Source organism: Sturnus vulgaris, chromosome 28 (genome assembly GCF_052056855.1).
Source record: "Sturnus vulgaris isolate bStuVul1 chromosome 28, bStuVul1.hap1, whole genome shotgun sequence".
Lineage (NCBI taxonomy): Eukaryota > Metazoa > Chordata > Aves > Passeriformes > Sturnidae > Sturnus > Sturnus vulgaris.
In genome coordinates, this window is record NC_142270.1 from 5,289,472 (window position 1) to 5,314,908 (window position 25,437).

At 50.3% G+C, this 25,437-nt stretch overlaps 2 protein-coding genes across 2 annotated transcripts in view; one reads left to right on the forward strand and one right to left on the reverse strand.

The window, feature by feature from the left end:
* Window positions 1-18,630, reverse strand: part of XPO7 (exportin 7) — a 30,388-nt gene extending 11,758 nt beyond the window's left edge. Inside the window, 15 exon segments of the mRNA XM_088180144.1 lie at window positions 591-664; window positions 1,362-1,497; window positions 1,962-2,067; window positions 2,653-2,846; window positions 3,549-3,721; window positions 5,237-5,383; window positions 5,963-6,097; window positions 7,046-7,119; window positions 8,230-8,395; window positions 9,289-9,393; window positions 10,557-10,622; window positions 11,290-11,456; window positions 12,963-13,056; window positions 14,120-14,266; window positions 18,507-18,630. Coding sequence (XP_088036270.1) covers window positions 591-664; window positions 1,362-1,497; window positions 1,962-2,067; window positions 2,653-2,846; window positions 3,549-3,721; window positions 5,237-5,383; window positions 5,963-6,097; window positions 7,046-7,119; window positions 8,230-8,395; window positions 9,289-9,393; window positions 10,557-10,622; window positions 11,290-11,456; window positions 12,963-13,056; window positions 14,120-14,266; window positions 18,507-18,524 — 1,802 coding nt within the window. The 5' untranslated portion in view covers window positions 18,525-18,630.
* Window positions 18,631-19,737: 1,107 nt separating this feature from the next.
* Window positions 19,738-25,185, forward strand: DOK2 (docking protein 2). Its single transcript, XM_014892929.2, has 5 exons — window positions 19,738-19,948; window positions 21,590-21,871; window positions 22,278-22,377; window positions 22,773-22,954; window positions 23,034-25,185. The coding sequence occupies exons 1-5, from the start codon at window positions 19,886-19,888 to the stop codon at window positions 23,871-23,873; spliced, it is 1,467 nt and encodes a 488-aa protein (XP_014748415.1). The 5' UTR covers window positions 19,738-19,885; the 3' UTR covers window positions 23,874-25,185.
* The last annotated feature ends 252 nt before the right edge of the window (window positions 25,186-25,437 follow it).

Consider the following 25,437-nt stretch of genomic DNA (forward strand, 5'->3'; position numbering starts at 1 on the left):
CACAAAATGGGAATAAAAGCAGCGGGATTGTGTTTGGCTGGGAAAATTTGCATTTGGGTATCCAGGATGTCAAAGTGCACCCGGAATTCTGGGGGATTAAATGGATGAAAGAATGGATAAATTAAAAAATTGATAAAATGCATTTTGATGGAATTTTGGTGGAATTGGTGTAGAATTTCTTTGGATTTTTGGTGGAATTTTGGTGTAACCTTGGTGGAATTTGTGTGGAATTTTTTTGGTGGAATTTCAGTGGAATTTTGGTGGAATTTTTTTGGTGGAATATGGGAAATTTTTTTGATGGAATTTTGGTGGAATTTCTGTAAAATTCTGGTAGAATTTCTGGAATTTCAGTGTAAATTGTGTGGAACCTTTGGCATTTAGTAAGTGGATTTTTTTGGTGAATTTTTTGGGAATTTCTGTGGAATTTGTGTGGAATTTGTGTAGAATTTTGAGAGAATTTTGACGCCATTTGTAAAACTCCACCCCAACCCTGTTCCCACAAAACCTTTCCCTGGATCACCCAGAATTCCCAACCCCTTGAGCTCAATTTTCCAGCTGAAAATTCCCAAAATTCCTGGAATTCCACTCACATTTTGCCAATGAAGACGCTCAGCACCATGGTCTCATCGTTCAGCCCCAGCACCTCCGAGAGCCTCCTGTACAGCTGCCAAAAAAAAACCAAACCAAAACAAAAAAAAAACATGGAAAAAAGGCTCCAAACCCACCAGGAAATCTGGGAATGATCCCAAAAAATCCACTCTGCCCTCCGTGGGAAATGGGAAATTGTGGGATTTTCCCATGGGGTGTTTGGTTTGATCTAAATGTTAAGAATTCTGATTTTTTTTTTCCCCTTTTTTTTTTTTTTTTCTGGCCTAGCAGCATCATTCTGCATTGAGGAAAATTCCTAAAAAAATCCCCCAAAAATGGGATTTCTCTGGAATTCACAGGAAAAATCACCAAAAATGGGATTTAACTCCAGGAGAAATCCCAGAAAATGAGATTTAATAGGAGCAAAAATCCCAGAAAATGGGATTTCATTCCAGGAGAACTCTCAATAAACTGAATTGAATTGCAGGTTAGGTGATGATTTAATCTCAGAAAAAGACATTTAAAAAAAAGAAAAATCCCAGAAAACGAGATTTAATTCCAGGAGAACTCTCAGGAAATGGAACTGAATTGCAGGTAAAATGAGGATTTAATCTCAGAAAATGAGGTTTAAAAGGAGGATTTACTCCCAGAAAATGAGATTTAACTGCATTAACACCAACACACACCAACGAGTGACCAGAGCAGGGCCGGTATTCCCGGGCAAACACGGGAATTGTGGGAATTTTGGGAATTGTGGAACTGTGGGCTCTCACCTTGGAGGATTTCTGCACCTGGTCCCCGATGTAGATCTTACGGAACTGCTCGAAGAAGCTGAGCATGGCCAGCTCCAGCTTCTCATTGCCCGCCTGCGCCAGGCGCGAGTCCGTCAGGTTCATCAGCTGCAGCACCCTGAAACGGGGAATGGGGAAATGGGGGGAAATTGGGGGGAAATGGGGAGAAAAGGGGCCAAGAAAAGAGGGGATAGGAGGGGAAAAGTGAGGGAGAATGAGAGAAATGGGAGGAAATATTCCAAATAATTCCCAGTATTTCCGAGACAAATATTCCTATTATTCATGAATCCAATATTCCAAAGAATTCCCAATATTCCCAAGTCAAATATTCCTAAGAATTCCCAATATTTCCATGTCCAGTATTCCCAATAATTCTCAGCATTCCCAATAATTCCCAGCATTTCCCACAACCAATAACCCATGACCAATTCCCATTTCCCTGCTCTTTCCCCTCACTCCCTGCCCCACCCATCCCTTTTCCAACCTCATTTCCCACCAGAACCAGACCTGGACAAACCCCACTGAGCCGTTCCCGTTTTTCCAGGTGTGGATTTTCCTGGAATTCCAGGGTGAGGAGCTCACCTGCACACCAGCTCTCCGTCCATGGCGTCCTGCTCGTCCGTGCTGGCAAAGGACACGCGGCCACCGATGACGGCGCCGATGATGTACACGAGCCACGTCAGGCGGCCTGGGGATGGATAACACATGGGATTGATGGGATCCATGGGATCCATGGGATCCATGGGATTGATGGGATCAATGGGATTGATGGGATCCATGGGATGGGATGGGATCTATGGGATTGATGGGATGGGATTTATGGACGGCGCCGATGATGTACACGAGCCACGTCAGGCGGCCTGGGGATGGATAATACATGGGATTGATGGGATCCATGGGATTGATGGGATTGATGGGATCCATGGGATTGATGGGATGGGATCCATGGGATTGATGGGATTTATGGACTGTGCCGATGATGTACACGAGCCACATCAGGCGGCCTGGGGATAACACACAGGACTGATGAGATTGATGAGACTTTGGGACGGGATAGCATGGGATGGGGTTTATGGGATGGGATTGATGGATTGATGGGATGGGATTGGAATGGGATCCATGGGATGGGATTTATGGGATCTATGGGATTTATGGAATTCCCTGACCTTCCTGCACAGCCAGGTCCACGGGACTGGCGCTGGCACTCTGATGGGATGGGATCCATGGGATGGGATCTATGGAATTTGGGATGGTATTTATGGGATTCCCTGACCTTCCTGCACAGCCAGGTCCATGGGGCTGGCACTGGCACTCTGCAGCAGCTCCTGGTAGGACTGGGCAGCCTGGTCAAAGAGCTGCACCAGCAGCGCACACGTCTTCTCGTACTCGCAGCGCCCGATGGTGGACAGCTGGTCCAGCTGCTGCTGCACCAGCCCCGTGTCCTCCAGAGGGTCCTCCAGGCCATCCCTGCAAAAAGGACATGGAAAATGGAGCAGGGAGTGCCAGCAATCCCTGCTCTGCCTGTGGGAGCTGCATGGTGGAATTCACAGCATCCCGGAATGCTTTGGGTTGGGAAGAGTGACAGTTCCTCCCAAATAAATCCATTTTGTCCCAAATGAATCCATTTTGTCCCAAATGAATCCATTTTGTCCCAAATGAATCCATTTTAGGTCAGTTCCTTCCACCTTTCACTGGTTGCCAAATTACTCAGGAATTTCAGAGCACACAATAGGGAGCAAATTCCCAGAACTTCCAGAGGTAAAAGAGATTGAAAACAAGCCAAGGATTTAGGATCTGTGTGGTTTGATTTAAGTTTTTCCCACAGAATTTGTACTGGAACTTATTTAAAGTTCAGCTCCTTCCACCTTCCACTGGCATTTAATGGCCTAGTTTGCCAAATTAACCAGGAATTTCATGGCACGCAGTAGGCAGGAAATTCCCAGAACTTCCAGAGGGAAAAGAGAAGGAAAACAACTCAGGCAGTCAGGATTTGTGTGGTTTGATTTAACTTTTCCCCACAGAACTCGGCCTGGAACGTATTCAAAGCTCAGTTCCTTCCACCTTCCAATCATTACCGGTCCGGTAACCAAATTAACCAAAACGAGGAACAGCCTCATTTTTCCCAATTTTCCACAGCCTGGGCAGGCAGGTGGAGCTGTGAGGGCTCACCTGAGGATGATGTGCACGGATTCCAGGCGGGAGGTGATGTAGGCCTTGGTCACCTCGGGCGTGTACGTCTCCAGCATGTGCGGCTCCGTGGCCTTGACGTAGGGCACCGAGGCAGCCAGGCGCTGCCACAGGCTCAGCAGGTAGTGCACGCTGTTGGGGGCGAATTCCCAGTGCTGCAGGGGGAAAGGAGAAAGAAAAAAAAGTCAAGGATTTAGGATTTGTGTGGTTTGGTTTAAGGTTTTCCCACAGAATTTGGCCTGGAACGGGTTTCAAGCTCGGCTCCTTCCACCTTCCCTCTTCCGGCCATTAATGGCCTAGTTGCTGAATTAACCACGCTGTTGGGGGTGAATTCCCAGTGCTGCAGGGGGAAAGGAGAAGGAAAACACGCCAAGGATTTAGGATTTGTGTGGTTTGGTTTGAGTTTTTCCCACAGAATTTGCCTGGAACGGGTTTCAAGCTCAGCTCCTTCCACTGGCCTGGCTGCCGAATTACCAGGAATTTCAGGGCACACAGTAGGCAGGAGATTCCCAGAGCTCAGAGGGAAAAGAGATGGAAAACAAGCCAAGGATTCAGGATTTGTGTGGTTTGGTTTGAGTTTTTCCCACAGAATTTGGCCTGGAACGGGTTTCAAGCTCAGCTCCTTCCACCTTCCAGCCTTTAATGGTTTAGCTGCCAAATTACCCAGGAATTTCAGAGCATGCTGTTGGGGGTAAATTCCCAGTGCTGCAGGGGGAAAGAGAAAAAGTCAAGGATTTAGGATTTGTGTGATTTGGTTTAAGGTTTTCCCACAGAATTTGGCCTGGAACGGGTTTCAAGCTCAGCTCCTTCTGCTGGCCTGGTTGCCGAATTAACCAGGAATTTCAGAGCACGCTGTTGGGAGGAAATTCCCAGAACTTCCAGAGGGAAAAGAGAAGGAAAACAAGCCATGGAGTCAGGATTTGTGTGGTTTGGTTTGAGTTTTTCCCACAGAATTTGGCCTAGAAGGCATTTAAATCTCAGTTCCTTCCACCTTGCCCTGGTTGCCCAATTACCCAGGAATTTCAGGGCACTCCTGATCAGAGTCATTCCCAGGGAACACTGGGAGATAACCCCAAATTCCCAGGATACGGAGCTGAATGCCAGGCCTCCCCCAGCTCCCACACACTGAGCTGCTTCCCAGGAATTCCAACCCCACAAACAAAGGGATTTCTTTTTTAAATCCTCTCCTGTGCAGGGCTGTGCACACACAGCTGGAAAACTCAGTGGGAATATCCCAATATTCCAATTATTCCCAATCCCTCTGACTGCACAGGAACAGTGAAGTGAGACAGAATCCTAAAAATAAACCTTATTTCACTCCTGTTTTTAATTCCCTGCTAGGATATAGAAAAGCCTCTGGAGGCATGGCAACAACTCTGCCTTCCCACATGGATTTCATCCAGGAATTCAGGGATCATCCATGTGGGGTTTCTGTAAAGATGCCCTGGATGAGAGGATCCTGCTGTGTTTTCCAGGAATACTGAGGGTGGAAAGGAAAGGAAAGGAAAGGAAAGGAAAGGAAAGGAAAGGAAAGGAAAGGAAAGGAAAGGAAAGGAAAGGAAAGGAAAGGAAAGGAAAGGAAAGGAAAGGAAAGGAAAGGAAAGGAAAGGAAAGGAAAGGAAAGGAAAGGAAAGGAAAGGAAAGGAAAGGAAAGGAAAGGAAAGCTGTACCTGCAGGCTGGTGACGGTGAAGTTGGCGATGAGCCGGATCACCTCGGGGTAATTCTCCACCTTCACCAGCTCTCCCAGCTGGTAATTGCTTTTCAACCGCGCCAGCAGCCGGCAGAACTCGTGGTAATTGTTGGGGTCTGACAAACTCTGAGGGGACAAAGGCAGGAGGGGGCTCAGGAACAGCTCTGCTGTCCCCTGCCACAGCCTTGGATGGATCATCTTGGAATTGGAGCAAGCTCTGAGAACAATCCAAGCTCCCAACAAATCCCACTCTGCCCATTAAACCAAGTCAGCAATTCCCACATTTCCTGGTTTTTAGGCATTTCCAGGGACAGTTCCAGTCCTTAATTTCTCTTCCAGTGGAGAGAAATTGTTCCTACAGGAACAGCTCTGCTGTTCCCTGCCACAAGCTCAGATCATCCTGGAATCGGAGCCAGCTCTGAGAACAATCCAAGCTCCCAAAAAATCCATTAAGCCAGGTCAGCAATTGCCACCTTTCCTGGTGTTTGGGCATTTCCAGGGGTGGATCCAGTCCTTAAATTCTCTTCCAATGGAGAAATTGTTCCCAATCCCCACCACGAACCTCCCTCGGTGGTGAATGGTGGCACGAGAGAAGAACAAGACAACGCTGCACAATTCCCCCCTTTGCCGAGTGCCCAACGGGACGTGAAGAGGATTTTTTTGGGATGAAATATCAAGGAGAGGACACAGAGCCTCCATTCCCACCTGGAATACTCACCTGGGGGTTTTCAGTATCCTTTTCACTCCATCCACCAGGTGAGATAAGAACTTGGCCCTCTCGGCGTTGTTGAAGAGCGAGCGGCGCACGGAGGCGATCTGCACTACCAAGCACGACAAAACCTGCCACAAAAACCAGGAATAAACCCCAAAACTGGGATGAAAACAAGGAAATGAACACATTTTCCCCTCATGGCACCAGCAGGGATTGAGGTTTGGAGCTGCTTTAGGGACCAAACAGCTCCTTTGTCTCCGCAGCGGAGAAAGAAATCACAGCAGGCAAAGGAGCAGGAAAAATCCCCAAAAATCCCCAAAAATCTCCAAAATCCCAGAATTATGGAATTGTAGAGGTTGGAAAAGCTCTCCAAGGTCAGAATCCAACCTTTGATCCCCACCTTGGCACCCAGCCCAGAGCTCTGAGTGCCAGGTCCAGGATGGGCATCCCAATCCTTGATGCCAATGGAACCATTTCAGATTTCCATTCAAAAAAAGGGTTCAGTTTTTTTATAAAAAAAGAATTCTCACACCTCAAATCTCTCCTGCAGGCTCAAAATTCAGATTAGCCAATAACTCCACCAGAAAAAGTGGAGTCTCCACGGAAAAATTCCTTCTGAAGGCCCTTCCCTCTCAACCTTGTTTTCATTGAGCTTTAATTATGGGAAAAATTTATCAGATAAATGTCTGAAATGGCTTTTAAAAAAAAAAAATCCAGAAAAAATAATCCAAATTTTAACTCAGTTGTGCTTTTGTCCCTCTAATCCCAATGGGACATGGCCAAGTTTGGAAGAGTGTGTGTTCCTTGGTGTGTTCCCTACTCCTGGTGTGGTTTTTAGGATTTTTTTTTTGGGGGGGAATTAAAGAGGATGAGCAAACAGAAAATTCCAAGTTGAGTAAGGAGAAAGGAGGTTGGAATTCCAGACCAAAAAAAAAAAAAAAAAAAAAAGTGTTTTTTAGGGAAAATCCAACCTTGGAGATGCTTCAAAACTCTCAGCAGCACTTCAGCACAAGCTGAATCCCCAGGGAATCTCCCAGCTGAACCCTAAAATAAAGGAAAATAAATCCTGGACTTACCAGAGGAGAAAATGAAGGAGGGATGGAATGATAAAGATCAAAAAACAACTGAAGGGTCGAAGAATCCAAGAATGCTGCAAGAAAAAAAGAAAGAAGATTTTACTTCTATTTCCAGCTTCCCACAGGTTTCATCCTTATTTTATCATCACAAATCCCAAGAAAAATTTCTCCCAGGATTTTTTATTTTTAACACAAAATGCCTTTCCTAGAAATGGAGTCACCCACTGGAGCCTGGAAGGGGGAGAAGATGACAGGAAGGTATTTTAGGAACACAATCTGTGCCTGTCAAATGCCTGCTGGGAACAGCAGGATGGGGGGAAAAGGTGCCAAATTATTCTCTAATTAAAAAAAAAAAAAAAAAAAATCAGTTTTTCCTGCTTGTTGGAATGAGAGGTGAAAGACTGCAAGGGAAAAGGGTTTTAAAAGCAAAGTAAAATCCCCACAAAATGAATGGGTTTAGTGCTGAGTTTAACCCTCAGCCTGGGGTTTATTTATGGAAAATCCAAATACTTGAGACTTTCCCAGGTGGTAAAAAGGTGCCAAGTTATTCCCTAAATTTTTTTTTTTAATCCATTTTTCCTGGCTGCTGGAATGAGAGGTGAAAGCCTGGAAATCAAAAGGAAATAAAAATCTCCCAAAAAATACACGAGGCGAGTTCAGCGCTGAGTTTCACCTCTGACTTTACACGCCCTGGGGAGTTCATTTCTGAAAAATGCCAGGATCTGAGCATTTTCCAGGTGAGAAAAAGGTTTCAAGCTATTCCCTAATTCTTTTATAATTTAATTTTTCCTGGTTGTTGGAACGAGAGGTGAAAACCTGTAAGGGAAAAACAAAGAAAAATCCCCCAAAAAATGAATGAGGCGAGTTCAGCGCTGAGTTCCACCTCTGGCTTTGCACGCCCTGGGGGGTTTATTTCTGAAAAATGCCAGGATTTGAGCATTTTCCAGGTGAGAAAAAAGGTGCCAAGTTATTCTCTCATTTTTTTTGATCAATTTTTCCTGGTTGTTGGAAGAAAAGGTGAAAGACCGGAAGGGAAAAGCAAATAAAAATCCCCCAAAAATGAATGAGGCGAGTTCAGCGCTGAGTTCCACCTCTGGCTTTGCACGCCCTGGGGGATTTATTTCTGAAAAATGCCAGGATCTGAGCGTTTCCCAGCTGGGATGTGGCAGCTCCTGCAGCCTCACCTGATCTCCAGCTGGTGGGGATCTGCACGGTGCACAGATCATCCGAGGACTCGTCCGTGGAGGTGCCGATGAAGTCGAAGTTCAGGCAGTTGTGGGTGAGCTTGAGCAGCTGCATCAGCAGCCCGTGCTGGCTCTCGTCGTTCAGGTTCAGGTTCTTCCCAGAAGCCTGCAGAAAACAGGGAATTAAGGCAAGGAAAACAGGGGGGAAATGAAGCCAGGGGGATGCTGGGTTGAGGTAGGGTTTCATTTGAAGCTGGACGGGGCTTTGGGATGAACACCAGGTGTTGTTTTACAGGTGGAAAAATGGAATTTTCCAGAGTGTTTTCAGCACAAGGATATCAGGCAGCATTCCCATTTTTCTCCCTGGAATGCACAGGATTGAGGGATCCAGGAAATCATGGAATTCTCAAAAATGTTAAACACAAATCCCCTTTAGGGTTTTTTATTTGAAATAATATCTATTGATTTTTTTTTTCTAATCTATTTATCAATATTACAAACACAATAATATATATAAAATATACATATACACACAATGTACATATATAATATATAAACATGTATACTATGTACATATATACATACTATATATAGTATATACCACATATATAGACTATATATACACTATATATATATGCATACATATATATATATATATATACACTACATACACAGTACTTTTTATTACTATAAAAAGAAAAATTTCTCTAATTCATCCAAAGTGATGGTTTCATTCTAGGTGAATTCTAGGCAGGAATTCCATCCCAACCCCATCCCCAAAATCCCAAATTCCCCCAATCCCATCCCCATGGCCCACACCTGTTTGAGCAGGCTGCAGGACAGGGTGAAAACATCAAAAATATCCCAAATTCCCCCAATCCCATCCCCATGGGCCACACCTGTTTGAGCAGGCTGCAGGACAGGGTGAAAACATCAAAAATATCCCAAATTCCCCAAATCCCATCCCCACTGCCCACACCTGTTTGAGCAGGCTGCAGGACAGGGTGAAAACATCAAAAATATCCCAAATTCCCCCAATCCCATCCCCATGGGCCACACCTGTTTGAGCAGGCTGCAGGACAGGGTGAAGATGTCGAAGAGCGAGGAGTCGCGGAAGGACGAGGCGATTTTCCTGTGCTTGGTCAGGGGGTGGCTCGTGTCAGCCTGCCCAGGGAGAGAAATGGGATCAGAGCTTGGGAATGGGGCAGGAACCCCAGGAAAAGCAGCAGGAACCCCAGGAAATGCAGCAGAAAATGCAGGAGGAACCCCAGGAAATGCAGCAGGAAAAGCAGCAGGAACCCCAGAAAATGCAGGAGGAAATGCAGGATGAACCCCAGGAAATGCAGCAGGAACCCCAGGAAATGCAGGAGGAAATGCAGGATGAACCCCAGAAAATGCAGGAGGAACCCCAGGAAATGTCCCCCACACCCCACTGATCCCAACCCCACAGGTTCTCCATGGATAAATCCCATTCCTGGGGTTTTATTCCCAATTTATTCCTCTTTGCACTGTAATCGTTGCCCCAAATCAGCTGCAAAATCCTTTTGATTTTTTGGGATTTTAGGGATGCTTTTCCATTAATAAATCCCATTCCTGGGGTTTCATTCCCAACTTATTCCTCAGTTCTCTTCAATCTTGGCCCAAACCAGCAAAAATATTTTTTTCAGATTTTAGGGATGGGAATTCCCAGCTCCAAAGGAAATGGAACTGGAAGGAATTATCCAGGTTGGATTTATGGGATCAACTGTGGATCAGCCACTGGATCCCAACCCCAAGGTTTTTCCATGGATAAATCCCATTCCTGGGATTTAATTCCCTGGATTTATTCCCAATTCATTCCTTGTTTCTCTTCAGTCTTTGCCAAAAATGGATTTTAGGGATGGGAATTCCCAGTTCCAAAGGGAATGGAACTGGCAGGAATTATCCAGGTTGGATTTATGGGATCAATTCCAATCCTGGACCAGCCCCTGGATCCTTGGTCAATACAAAGAGCTGACAACAGAAAATTCTTCCACTCATCCCCACTCAAGAATTCCTTATTTTTTTCCCCCTTTCTTATCCCAGAAAACCACACCAAAACCATGGGAAAAGATGGAAAACACCAAGGAAACAAAACAACCCCTCGAGACTGGAGCTCCCAGCACTTCACCACAAACAGGGAGTGCAAAACAACCACCAGAAAAAAGAAAAAAAACCCGAATAAAACCCCAAAAATCCCTCCCCAGACAGCGAAATTCCCCAAAAAATAACCCCAGAAAAGGCAGGACACAACAATATGAATGAGAAAATTGGACACTTACTTCACTGAGGAAGGCTGTAGCACTTACTTGATTAATTTCATTCGTTAGTTGGGACAGGATTGTCACTCCTATGATGCAGTGCTCTACACTGTCCTGGGGAGGCAAAGGCACAGCTTTGTTTGGGGAAAAATTCCCCTTTTTTAAAATTTTTTTTTGGATAAGTTCTTGGCTAGAAAGAATTTAATAATCCTTATTAAAAAAAAAAAAAAACAACCCAAACAAAAAAACCCCAGAAACAAAAAAACCCCAAACAGAAACAAACAACCAAAAAAAAAAAACCAAAACAAAACCCAAACAAAACAAAGCAAAAAAAAACCAAAAACAAACCCAACAAAAAAGGAGGTTTTGGGAGGTTGTTGAAAGAAATCTCAGGAATATCCATGGGGTGGATTTGAGTTTGGAAAAGATGGATCCTAAAGCTGGGAACACCCAGGAACAATTCCCAGCTCCCAGGAAAAACTCCCTGAATTTTCAGGATGTTTCCCCTGGGAATCCCCAGCTGAAAACAGAGCCCTAACTCCTTCAGGCCACCTGAAAATTCCCAAATTTTGGTGAATCCTGGGAATTCTGAGGAAGGATCTGACCTGCAGGAACCTGGTGTAAAGGTGAGATTATCCAGGAACAATTCCCTGATTTTTCAGGATCTCTTCACCCTGGCAATCCCCAACTGAAATCACCGCTACGAAAGCGCCCGAACTCCTTCAGGTCAACTGAAAATTCCCAAATTTTGGCGAATCCTGGGAATTCTGGGGGATCTGACCTGCAGGAACCTGGTGACATCGTTGATGACATTCCTGAAGACGTACTCGTCCTTCTGGCAGTCGAACCAGCCCAGCTTGGTGATCCTGGCGTAGAGCTGGATCAGCGCCTGCGTCACGAACGTCGCCAGCTTGGGCCGAGTGGCCAGGTAGTTGAGCACGTAATTCCCTGGGAAAAAAAAAAAAAATGGGAAAAATGGAGCTGGACACAAAAACCCAAAGGGATAAGGAGATCTGGGGAGGTTGGTTTGAGGGAATGAATTCAGGGAGGTTGGAAGAAACGGCGCGAATAAGAGGGAAATGTTGGGGTTTATTTGGGGATTTAGGATGCTGGGAAAGGGTTGGATTTAGAGCTGGGATTAACCTGGGAAAGGGTTGGATTCAGAGCTGGAATTAACTTGGGAAAGGGTTGGATTCAGAGCTGGAATTAACCTGGGAAAGGGTTGGATTTAGAGCTGGAATTAACCTGGGAAAGGGTTGGATTTAGAGCTGGAATTAACCTGGGAAAGGGTTGGATTTAGAGCTGGAATTAACCTGGGAAAGGGTTGGATTCAGAGCTGGAATTAATCTGGGAAAGGGTTGGATTCAGAGCTGGAATTAACCTGGGAAAGGGTTGGATTCAGAGCTGGAATTAACCTGGGAAAGGGTTGGATTCAGAGCTGGAATTAACCTGGGAAAGGGTTGGATTCAGAGCTGGAATTAACCTGGGAAAGGGCTGGATTCAGAGCTGGAATTAACCTGGGAAAGGGCTGGATTCAGAGCTGGGAAAGGTTTGGATTTAGAGCTGGAATAGACCTGGAAAAGGTTTTAGAGCTGGGATAGGGTTGGATTAAGCCCTGGAATAAACCTGGGAAAGGGCTGGATTTAGAGCTGGAATTAATCTGGAAAAAGGCTGAATTTAGACCTGGAATTAATCTCAAAAAAGATTGGATTTAGAGCTGGAATTAGTCTGGAAAAAGGATCCCAAATCCCAATAATATTCCAGACACTTTCTGTCTCCACCACATCCTTGGAAAATTTGGACGTTCCAAGGAAAATCGGAAAATTTTCCAAGTGGTTCATTCCCAAAACCACGGAGCTGCCATTCCCTCTGATCCCAAAAAATTCTGGATATTCATCCCTGAACTCTGCCAAAACCTCCCATAATAACCCCAAAATATTCCAAAGGGAATTCCCAGGGGATTCAGGAGCCTCCCCCCATGGAATGGGAGCAGAATTCCTGGGATTTTTGGGAAGAATCCCCAGGATTTTTGGGAAGAATTCCCAGGATTTTTTGGGAAGAACTCCCAGGATTTTTTGAGGAGAATTCCCAAGATTTTTGCGAAGAATTCCCAGATTTTTTGTGAAGAACTCCCAGGATTTTTTGGAAGAATTCCTGGGATTTTTGTGAAGAATTCCCAGGATTTTTGAGGAGAATTCCCAGGGTTTTTTGTGAAGAATTCCCAGGATTTTTGGGAAGAACTCCTGCAATTTTTATGAGGAACTCCTGTGATTTTTGGGAAGAACTCCCAGAATTTTTGAGGCGAATTCCCAGGATTTTTGTGACGAACTCCCAGGATTTTCTGTGAAAAACTCCCAGGATTTTTTGTGACGAACTCCCAGGATTTTAGTGAAGAATTCCCAAGATTTTTTTGAGGCAAATTCCCAGGATTTCCGGGGCTATCTCCATACTCACGGATGTCGACGCGCTGCTCCAGGGGCAGGGGGTTGTTGGTGCGGGACACCAGCTTGGTAAGGCAGGTGGCAGCCAGCAACTGCGAGTAGGAGGACTGGGAAAACAGGGAAAAAAAATTCCAAAGAAAAAAAAAAAGTAAAATATTACGGAATTTTTAATATTCATGGAGTGCAAACAGATTGGGAATTGCAGGCTGGAAGTTGGAGGTGAAGGCAGGAAATTTATTGGGATGTAGATCCCGACTCGGCGGGTGAGGCGCGTCCAAAAAATTGTGACAATTGTGGGATGAATTCCCGAGTTTTTACAGGAAATTTATAAGGAATTTACAGAGATTTTACAGGATTTTTACAGGAATTTTTAATACCAAAAATCGCAACAGTTCTAGGATGAATCCCCAAGTTTTTACAGGAATTTATGGGAGTTTACAGGGATTTTGCTGGAATTTACAAGATCGGGGGCATCATCACAATTCCTTTATCAATCCTTGGAATTCCAGGGTTTTTTTGGGGAAGTTTTGGGCTGTGGAATTCCAGGACTTTGGGGATTTTTGGGCATGTTTGGGCTGTGGAATTCTGGGATTTTGGAGGAACTTTGGGCTGTGTAATTCCATGTTTTTGGGGAATGTTTGGGCTGTGTAATTCCATGGTTTTGGGGAATGTTTGGGCTGTGTAATTCCACATTTTTAGAGAATTGTGGCACTGTGCAATTCCATGTTTTGGGGGGATTTTTGGGCTGTGCAATTCCAGGATTTTGGGGAATGTTTCAGCTGTGCAATTCCATATTTTTAGGGAATTTTTGGGGCTGTACTCACGCTGCCTCTCTCCAGCAGCAGCTGGGGATTGCTCAGACACTCAAGACTGCTGGCTCCTATTGATTCCATGATTTTGGGGGATTTTTGGGATGTGGAATTCCATGATTTTGGAGAATGTTTGAGCTGTGGAATTCCATGTTTTCAGGGAATTGTGGACTGTGCAATTCCATATTTTTAGGGAATTTTTTGGGGCTGTACTCACGCTGCCTCTCTCCAGCAGCAGCTGGCGCTTGCTCAGACACTCGGGGCTGTTGGCTGCTATTGATTCCACGTTTTTGTGGGAATTTTGGGCTGTGGAATCCCAGGATTTTGGGGGATATTTGGGAATTTTTGGGGCTGTACTCACGCTGCCTCTCTCCAGCAGCAGCTGGCACTTGCTCAGACACTCGGGGCTGTTGGTGAACTCCACCAGGGCTTTCTCAGCCTGCAGGCGTGTGCCCGTGTCCGTGGTCTCATAGAGCTGCTTGCACAGGTTCTCCAGCTGGGCCAGGCTCTGCCGGGGGAAAAACAGGGAAAAATGTGGGAAAACGTGGGGAAACGTGCACAGGAAAACAGGGAAAAATGTGGGAAAACGTGGGGAAACGTGCACAGGAAAACAGGGGAAAATGTGGGGAAACGTGGGGAAACGTGCACAGGAAAAGAGGGAAAAATGTGGGAAAACGTGGGGAAACGTGCACAGGAAAACAGGGAAAAATGTGGGGAAATGTGCACAGGAAAACAGGGAAAAATGTGGGAAAATATGCACAGGAAAACAGGGAAAAACATGGGGAAAATGTGGGAAAATATGCACATGAAAACGTGGAAAATGTGGGAATCAGCACAGGCACACACACTGGACAGGCTGGAACTTCTGTTTTTTCCTTTTTCTTTTCCCTTTTTATTTTTCTTTCTGCTTTTCTTTTTCCCTTCCTTTCCCTTTTCTTTTCCTTTCTCTTCCCTTTTCATTTCGCAGGAATTCCCAGGGAATTTTGCAGGAATTTTAAAGGGATTCTGTAGGAATTCACAAGAGCTGTGAAGGAATCCACAGGGATTTTGCAGGAATTCAATGGAATTTTGCAGGAATTTTGTAGGAATTTTGTCAGAATTTACCGGGATTTTTACAGGAATTTTGCAGGAATTTATAGGAATTTTGTCAGAATTTACCGGGATTTTTACAGGAATTTTTCAAGAATTTATGGGAATTTTGTCAGAATTTACCGGGATTTTTCCAGGAATTTTGCAGGAATTTTAAGGAATTTTGCAGGAATGAGGTTTTCCCTGGAATCAGTTCCCTTCCCACTTCCCAGGAAACAATTCCCAGAATTCCTGCCTGGAATTTGTGCTGCTGGCAGGGACAGAAATCCTTTTGTTTGTGCCTGCTCCGTGCCAGCCTTCCCATGGATCCTGGGAATTAACTCCCTCAGGGAAAACTGGGATAAAATTCCCAAAAAAACCCAGCAGAAATCGGGAACAATCCCAGTTCCCTCACAGGGACACCGTGGGAATTAAATTAATTAATTTAATTATGGGAATTAAATTAAATTCCCTTTAATTCTGGGAATTAAAGCCAAGAAAAAAAAAAATCCCAGGAAAAGCAAAGAATTCTCCAGGAATAAATCCCTGATTTTAAAGTCCTGGCAATTCCTAATTTTTTTTTTTTCCCCACAGGATTCCTTGGGAAAGGAAAAAACCCCAAATCCCAGGAGAGCAGCTCTGAGGGAAATCCCAAAAAAATTTGGGGGAGTTTTCCATAATTTCCACCAAATTTCCAAAATTTTGGGAGTTTCCATCCATCATTTCCATTTGATTATAAAAACTATTTTATTAAGAATAAATTAGAAATAGAATTATTTTATTATTTATAAATTTTATTTATTTTTCATGGAATTCTCACCAACAAATTCTCTTTGTTTTCTTCCTAATTAATTGAATCCTAATTAACCAGAGCAATTTCCACTTCCAGGACATCCCAGGATCCCAAATTTCCCAAATTTCCATTTCCAGGACCCCAAATTTCCACTCTCAGGACATCCTGGTCCTTCTCCCAAAATCCCAAATTTCCTTCCAGCCAACCAAAAACATGGAAATGATAATTTTTTTTAATCATTGCAAGATTTCCCAAATCCATCATTATCCCAGACAGGAAATTCCCAGGGAATTCCCTCCCACTTTAAGGAAAATACTTCCAGAAGTGGAATTAAAAGGAAAAACTGGGAAAATTCTGCTTCCAAAGGGGAAAAAAATTGGATTTATGGTCCCCTCAATTCTGCTCCAAGGAGAAAAAAAAAAATTGGAAAATTCCAAAATCTTCATTCCAAACTCTGAGGGCAAAATTCCCACCAAAAATCCAGAGGGATCGGTCGCAATTCCCAGAATTTGGGATTTTTTGGGATGAAAATCAGGTAGAATCCATAAAAAAAGGGGATTGGGAATTCTTCAGGCCAGGAAAAATCCATCAGGAATTAATTTGGGCTTCATCACTCTTGGAAAAATCCATGGAAAAATGGAATTGGGCTTCAGCATTCCAGGTAAGATCCAGAAATTTTTGGGAGGCTTCTTCACTCCAGGAAAAAAAAAATCCACAAAAAATTGGATTTGGGCTTCACCCACTCCAGGAAAAATCCACAAAAGTTTTTGAGGGCTTTGTCACACCAGGAAAAATCCATTAAAAAAATCTTTTGGGAAAAATCCCCTAAAAATGGATTTGGGCTTCATCACTCCGGGAAAAATCTGTAAAGAAAATCTTTTTGGGCTCCAGCACATCAGGAAAAATCCATAAATAAAATTAATTCAGGCTTCATCACATCAAATAAAATCCATGGAAAAAAAAAATCTTTCTGGGCTCCAGCAGACCAGGTACAAATCCCTAAAAATGGATTTGGGCTCCACCACAATTCCAGAAATTCCTCTGGGAATTTTCCCAACTTCTCCAACACAGCTGGGATTTAATCCCAAAATCCCTGTTCCTGTTAAAGATCCATTCCCAAAGAATATTCCACAAAAACACCTCTGGGATCAGAATATTCCATGAAAAAAACCCCTCTGGGATTGCTGGGAATGTTCTCCTGGAAAAGGGAAATTCCAGGGAAAATTTGGAGCCTAAAGAGGCTCCAGGAGAGGGATTTGGGATGGAGGGACAGGACACAGGGAATGCTTCCCATGGGAAAAATGAGATTTAAATGGGATTTTTGGGGATGGGATGGAATTCCCAGAGAAGCTGAGGATCCCTGGAAATTTCCAAGGCCAGTTTGGGATAACCTGGAATCATTTCTTCCCAAAATCCCATCCAAACCTCCTCTCACCCATCCCAATCCTTTCTCCCAAACCTCATCCAGCTCCAGAGAGGAATTCCCAGAATGGCTCCGAGTTCCCAAATCCCTTTTCCAGCCCTGGAACTTCCCAAAGTTCTTCTGTTAAACTTTAACCCCGCTGAGCTCAGCATTCCCAACCCCTCCACCTCCGACTTTTCCCATTTCCACCTCGGCTTTTCCCATTTCCACCTCTCCCAATCCGAGATTTAACACGGGAAATCCCGGATTTGCAGCCGAATTCCAAGGAAAAAATCGGGATTTTTCTCGGTGAATAATCCAGCAATTCCTCTTTTCCCAGCGCCATTCCCGAGTTAATGAACTGCTCAGCCTCGTGCCTGCCGGGATTGATTTATTCCCAAAGTTCCAGGGGTAATAAATAACTCCTGGGAATTCCAGCTTATCCCAGCTTTTGGGCTCTGTGCAAATCCCAAAATCTTTGGGAAAATCCCCCCGGGCTGTGCCAGGGTTTGGGTTTTGTTGCTCCTGACGGTGCCAGGGGCGGCTGCTCGGGGATTTGGGGTCAATTTCAGGGGATTTGGGGTCAATTTCAGGGGATTTGGGGTCAATTTCAAGGGACTTGGGGTCAATTTCTGGGGATTTGGGGTCAATTTCGAAGAGTCTAGGGTCACTTTCAGAGGGCTTGGGGTCACTCTCACAGGGTTTGGGCCCTTGGTTTTGGTCCCACTTGGAGGGTTTTAGGTCCCTTTCCCAGCGGTTTTGGGTCCCTTTCCCAGGGGTTTTGTCCTTCCATTCCATCCTGCAATCTTTCCATCTCTGATTTCCCTCCTGGCTCCTGCCCCACGAACTTTTGCACTCTGGGATTCCCTTTAAACACCCATGAAAAATCTTCCCCCAAACTGGAGTGACCACACGGCTGGGAAAGGAACAGAACCTGGCTGGGAAAGGAACCCAAACAGGGCTGGGAATGAACGGAACTGAGCCGAGAATCCCAAAGATCCTCACAAGAACGCGAATCCCAGCCCTGGGATCAGGCAGCGGATCCCCCAAGGCCCCCGGGTGACAGGAGCACGGACGGGGGGTGACAGCGCAGACCCGGCTGCGGCTTCCAAGGGGAAAAACGGGATCTGAGCGAGCTTTTCCCAAACATTTCCTCCCCGGGACCCCAGAGCGGCTGCGGCAGAGAGAGCACCGGGATCTGGGGGGACACCGGGAGGGACACAGGGACACGACACGGGGACACGAGGCGGACACGGCGGAGCGGGGGGACCCCCGGAGGGGACACGGGGACACCCAAAGGGCCACGGGGTCACCGCGCTGGCAGCGCCACCTCCCCGGCGAGCGCGGCCTGCGCGCCTGGGCCGCGCCGGGCCTGGCCGGGCCTGGCCGTGCGGGGCTCGGCCGCGCGGGCCGGGGGGCGGCGCGGGGGTGCCGGGAGGGCGGCGGGCGGGCCCGGGCGAGCCCCGCGCTGCGGCCGGAGCTCACCTGCACATGATCCGCCATCTTGCCCCATTCATGCTCCGCTCGCGCCTCCGCCCCCGCCTGCGCCGGGCCCGGCGCCACCGCGTCCCCCCGCGCCGCCGCCCGCACCGCGCATGCGCCGCGCCGCGCCCCCGCCCCTGCCGCGCACGCGCGCGCCGCAAGGACACGCCCTCATGGAGTAAACCACGCCCACATGGCAATAACCGGGCCTCTGCTTCCGCTCGCGCCGCCTTAGGCCACGCCCACACCGGGCAAACCGCGCCCCCGCGCTCGCCCCGGGCCTGCGCACGGCGCCGGGACACGCCCACAGAGCGACCTGTGCGCGCGCGGCGCGCTGCGTGTGACGTCAGCACGGCGGAGCGGCGCGGGGGGACGAGGGAGGGGCGAGAGCGGGGTTTGTTGACACGGCCTTAAAGGGGCCGCGCACCCCATGGACAGCGCTGTGAGCACTGACACCAGCGCGGCCAGTGCCCCCAGTGTCACCGCTGTGAGCAGTGACACCAGTATGACCTGTACCCCCAGTGACCCCAGTGTCACCGATGTCACCAGAGTGAGCACTGACACCAGCACGGCCAGTGCCCCCAGTGACACCAGTACCCCCAGTGCCCTCAGTGCCTCCAGTGTCACCGGTGTCACCACTGGGACCACCCACACCAGTATGACCAATGCTCTCAGTGCCACCAGTGCCCCTAGTGTCAACAGTGTCACCAGCGTGACCACTGACACCAGTATGACCAGTGCCCCCAGTGCCTCCAGTAATACCAGTGGTCCCAGTGCCACTGGTGCCACCAGTGCCACACCCGCCTGTCACACAGTGCCACACCCATCTGTCACTCACTGCCACACCCAACTGTCCCCAGTGCCACACCCTCCTGTCCCATAGAGCCACACCCATCTGTCCCCGGTGCCACACCCCTGTCCCACAGTGCCACACCCATCCGTCCCACAGTGCCACACTCACCTGTCCCCAGTGCCACACCCTCCTGTGTCCCCAGTGCCACACTCACCTGTCCCCAGCGCCACACCCATCCGTCCCACAGTGCCACACTCACCTGTCCCCAGTGCCACACCCTCCTGTGTCCCCAGTGCCACACTCACCTGTCCCCAGTGCCACACCCTCCTGTGTCCCCAGTGCCACACCCCCGTGTCCCCAGTGCCACACCCTCCTGTGTCCCCAGTGCCACACCCCCGTGTCCCCGTGTCACCCCCGGAAGCCGCAGCGAGCGGAGGAAGCGGCAGAGCCCGAGCTGAGCTCGGCGCGGGCTGAGCGGGACCCGGTGACACCCGGGGGAGGGACAGGGCCCCGGGGACCCCCGGGGGACACCCCGGACACTCCTGGGGACACTCCTGGGGGACACTCAGGACACGCAGGACAGCCCGGGATGGAGGAGGCGGTGGTGAAGCAGGGCTGGATTTACCTGCAGCTCCAGCAAACCTTCGGGAAGGTCAGGGGGGCTCGGGGGGCTGGGGGGGATCCCGTGGTAATGGGGCGATCCCATGGAATGGGGTGATCCCATGGAATGGGGTGATCCATGGGAATGGGGTGATCCCATGGGAATGGGGTGATCCCACAGTAATGGGGTGATCCCATGGGAATGGGGCGATCCCATGGGAATGGGGTGATCCCACCCGATGGATGCTCAGCTGTCCCTCAGGCACCGTGGCGGGACAGGAGGTGCTGGGGACACTTTGTAGAGACCCGCCAGGAGAGTTAGGGGGTGACAGATGTGACCCCCAAAGCCCCATTTGGGGACATTCCCAGCCGGGGGGTGACAGATGTGACCCCCAAAGCCCCATCTGGGGACATTCCCAGCCGGGGGGTGACAGATGTGACCCCCAAAGCCACGCGGTTTCCTGGGCTGATAAAGGCCGGGGTTGGGCAATGGCTGCGGAGGGGAAGGAGCTCAGGGGCGTCTCCTGCTCCTCTCCCTTCCCTTCCTCCTGAGAATCCCGAGGGGATCCCAAAACCCCACGGCAGGAACCTCAAAATCCCAGGGCAGGGATCCCAAAATCCCAGGGCACGAATCCCAAACCCCCACGGCAGGATCCCAAAACCCCAGGGCAGGAATCCCAAAATCCCAGGGCGAGAATCCCAAAATCCCAGGGCACGAATCCCAAAACCTCACAGCAGGGACCCCAAAATCCCAGGGCAGGAATCCCAAATATCCCACGGCGGGAATCCCAAAATCCCACGGTGGGAATCCCAAAATCCTGCTCAGGAAAAGCAAACCCGGAGGTGCTGGGGAGGTTTTGGGGTGACTTCCCTGCCCCCACTTCCCCTCTCTGTGGGGCCTCCCACGCTCCCCGAGCCCGGAACTGCTGCTGCTGCTTTTGGGGCAGAGCTGAAAATTTGGGGTTTTTTTAGGGAAAATAAGGGGAAGAAGGAGCTGGAAGTGGCTCAGGGCTCATGGGGAACAGGATCGGGTGAGGCTGAGGTGTCAGGGGTGTTGATCCAGGGGTTTTTAAATCCCAATTTATGGCACCTCCACCTTCAGCCAGTCCTGGGGGAGGTGCAGGAGCCGGCAGGGCTTTGCAGCCTTGTCCTGCCTCGGGTTCCTGCGTGATGGCAAGAGGATAAAAACTCCTGGGAGGGTAAAAAACTCCTGGGAAGGTAAAAATTCCTGAGGTCAAAATCTCCTGGGAAGGTAAAAACCCTCCTGGAAAGGTAAATACCCCCAAGGAAGGAAAAAACACCCAGAAAGGTAAAAACTGGGAAGGTAAAACCTTTCCGGAAAGGTAAAAAATCCTGGGAAGGTAAAATCCCCAGGGAAGGTAAAACTCCTGGAATAGTAAAACCCCTCCAGGAAAGGTAAAACCCTTCTGGAAAGGTAAAAACACCTGGAAATGCCAAACCTCCAGGGAAGGTAAAACCCCCGGGAAAGGTTAAAAATCCTGGGAAGGTAAAACCCTCGGAAAAGTAAAATTCTCCTGGAAAGGTAAAACACTTGGAAAGGTAAAACCCTCCTGGAAAGGTAAAAAATCCTGGGAAGGTAAAACCCTCGGAAAGGTAAAATCCTCCCGGAAAGGTAAAACCCCCAGGGAAGGTAAAAGCCCCAGGAAAGACAAACACCACGATTCCCCCGCAGAAGTGGAAGCGGTTCTGGGCCGTGCTGTACCGGGACAGCTCCCGCTCCTCGGCGCGCCTGGAGCTGCAGGAGAGCGCGGAGCGGGCGCGCAGAACCGAGCCCGGCCGGCGCCTGGTCCGGCTCAGCGACTGCGTCCACGTGGCCGAGGCGGGTGGCGATGCCACCTGTCCCAAGGACACTGTCCCCTTCCTGCTGGAGACCACGGAGCGCAGGTTCCTGCTCGCTGCCGACAGCGCCGAGGCCGCAGAGTGGATCCAGCGGCTGTGCGAGCTGGCGTTCCCAGTACGTGCTGGGAGAACGGGATTGGGGGGTGGGATGTACTGGGATGGGTGGGAGAGCGGGATTGGGGAGGTGGGAGCTACTGGGAGAGATGGGATAACGGGATACTGGGGAGGTGGGATCTGCTGGGATGGATGGGATAACGGGATATGGGAAAGGTGGGATCTACTGGGGTGAGCGGGGTTTACTGGGAGGGGATGGGATTCACTGGGAGGGGATGGGATAATGGGATACGGGGATAGATGGGATCCACTGAGACAGATGGGATCTGCTGGGATGGGTGGGATCCACAATAGGATATCGGAAAAGGAGGGGTCTACTGGGATGGGTGGGATAATGGGAAATTAGGAAAGGTGGGATCGACTGGGATGGATGGGAACCCTCACCTGCCGCTCTTCCCCCCGGGCAGAGGAGCCGGGAGGAGCCGGCAGTGGCCAAGGAGGGCTCGCTGGGCACGGAGGGCGAGTTCTCCATGGAGGAAAATTCCCTGTACAGCTCCCGGGACAAAGGTGGGAGCGGGGCCGGGGCTGAGCGGGGCCGGGGCCGTGCGGGGCGGGGAAATCTCCTCCCCAAACGCCTCTTCCTGCTCTTCCTGCCGCGGTTTGCGGCGCTGCGCTATCGGCTGTGGCCGGAGCTGTCCTGCCCTTATCGGCCGGACACTGCTGGCCTGGCTGGAGGGGTCACCCTGGCCCTTCTGTGGTGTGGGACACGTGTCCAGTGTCCACTCTGTCCACTCTGTCCATCCCAGCCGGCCTGGAGCAGGCTGTCCTGGTCTGGGGGGGGTCACTCTCCAGGGTGGGACACGTGCCCAGCACCAGCCGTGTCCAGGGCTCTGGTCTTGGGGGTCACTCTGGCCCTGCTGCAGTGTGTGACACGTGTCCAATGTCCACTCTGCCCACCCCAGCCGGCCTGGAGCAGTCCTTTGAGGTGACAGTGAGGGTGACACCATCCTCGCAGCGCTGCCGGCTGCGGGGCCGCTGCATCTTGCGGACGGCCGAGGATGCCCTGGAGCTGCGGCAGCCGCAGAGCCTGGAGCTGCTGTGCCGCTGGCCCTACCGCTTCCTGCGCCGCTTCGGTCGCGACAAGGTCAGTGCGACACGGGCCAGGGCCGGGCTGGACGCGGCTGTGGCCGGGACACGTCGGGACTGAGCCCTGCCCTCCACAGGTCACCTTCTCGTTCGAGGCCGGCCGGCGCTGCGCCTCCGGAGAGGGAAACTTCGAGTTCGACACCAGGCAAGGCAACGAGATCTTCCAGGCCATCGAGGCGGCCATCGAGCTCCAGAGGGGCCGGGGGGACGAAGCCCCGCGGCCGCTTGAGCACGCCAGGACCCCGAGCTGGCCACACGAGGAGCCCAAGTGCCCCTCTGGGGAGGCCAAGGTGCCCAAAGCGGAGGGGAAAGGGGTCAAGGGCAAGCCGGGGATGCCCCCCGGAGCTGGGGAGCTCCCGGGATCGCTGCAGCCATCGCGGTGTGAGGATTTTCCCTACTCCGAGCCCTTGGATTCCCTGCGCCGCGGGAACGCGCCCGCGCTCTCGGACAAGGGCTGGAGAGCCGAGCCTGCCAAGGTGGAGTCCGAGTACGCCGTGCCCTTCGACACCATCGCCAAATCCTTCCTGACCCGCCAGTTCGGCGGTCTGGGCTGTCCCCAAGAGGGGCTCCCCGAACCCCCGAGTGCCACCAGGGATGCGGGGGGGGCTCAACAGCCCCCCGGCCGCCCCACGGCGCCCAAACCCGAGCACATCTACGACGAGCCCGAGGGGCTCTCGGCGCTCTCGGTGTACGACGAGCCCGAGGAGGTGAAGGGCGAGGCCTGGAGGCTGCAGGCGGCCCCCGAGGAGCCCCCCGGGCTCGCGTGTCCCTACAACGCCCAGCGCGATGATTACGCCGTCCCCAAACGGCGCGTCCCGCCGCGCCAGCCCTTCCTGCTGCAGGGCAAGGAGTGGCTCGGCGACAGCGACTACGACAACGTGGCCCTCAAGGTGGCCAAGAAGAGGAACCTGCAATGAGCGGCAGCTGGGGGACAGGAGGAGGGGACACATCTGGGGACACCCCAAATCTTCCCAGTCGGACTTTACGCCACCCCCGGCGGAGCTGGGACTCCCCCACAGGGACACATCTGGGGAGGGTGCGGCACATCTGGGGGGACAAGGGACAGCAGAGTGGGGACAGGGGACATCTAGGAGGTGGCAGGGGACATCCGGGAGGAAGGACAGGGGACAGACAAGAGGTGGCAGGGGACAGCTGAGGGGTACAGGGGACAGCTAGGTTGTAGCACGGGACACTTAGGAGGTGGCAGGGGACAGCCAGGAGGTGGCAGGGGACACCTGGGAAGTGGCAGTGAGCGCCCAGGAGGTGGCAGGGGACACCTGGAAGCGCTGGGAGCGGGATGTGCCCACTGGAGGGCAGTGCGAGCCCAGCGCAGCGGCGGGGCCCGGGAACAGCGACCACAAAGCCCGGGAGCAGGAACGGGCCTGGGGTGAGCAGATGGGTGAGCTTCTCCTGGGATGGACATCCCGAATTCCCCAGGATGGACATCCCAAATCCCCCAGGCTGGACATCCCGAATCCCCCAGGATGGACATCCCGAATCCCCCAGGATGGACATCCCAAATCCCCCAGGCTGGACATCCCAAATCCCCGAGCATGGACATCCCAAATGCCCCACATGGACATCCCACCCCATGGATGGACAATTCTCATTCCAGGGATTCAGATCCCACTCCTGAGACCCCCCCCGTGCCCACGCACGGCCCCCAGTGCTCCCAGTATGTCCCAGTGCCGGGTCCTTCCCTGCCCAAGGTTCCTCCCCCTCCTCGCTCAGCAAATCCTCAAATCCCGCCTGTTTCAGCCACACTTTTGGTTTTAATTCTCTTTAGAGCCCCCTTTCCAGCCCCTCTGAATTCCAGACGGAAAACTGGGCTTTACTTCCATGGAAATTTTCGTGGCTGGCTCCAGTCCTCCCAGTACAAACCAGTACACAGCCTCTGGGTCCTTTTCCTTTTTTCCTTTTCCTTTTCCTCTCCCCAACCCCCTCCAGCCTCTCCTCGGGTTCATCCATGCCCTCAACCAGGCCCATCCCTGGAATTTCCCTGGAGCCACCTCGGATCCCCCCAGCCCCATCCCCACCTCGGGATCCCGGTTCCTCTCCATCCCAGCCGGTTTTCCATGGAAAGCGCAGCCATTCCATGAATTATTTATAACCTCTCCCAACCCGAGGCTCTCCCGTTCATTTCCTGGATCCCGCGAATCCAACGGGCGGGTTTTAATGAGGCAAATTAAGTGTTTTTGATGAGAGATGCTGATTAAAGCTCTGTATCCATCGCTGCATCCCGGGATTGCAGGGAATGGGATGCACAGGTGGGATCCTGCTCCAGGCGGGATCACACAGGGAAAAAAAACACCTAAAAGTGGCCCAAAATAAAGGAATAAAAAGTTTCCAGCAGGATTTTCCACACGGGACTAAGGAAAATCATGGAGCAAGGCAGAGCTGGAAGGGGTTTAGGATGGGCTGAGGGGTGGGAGATGCTTCCCATCCTTTCCCAGCCACATTCCTATGGAAAAATGGGATGAG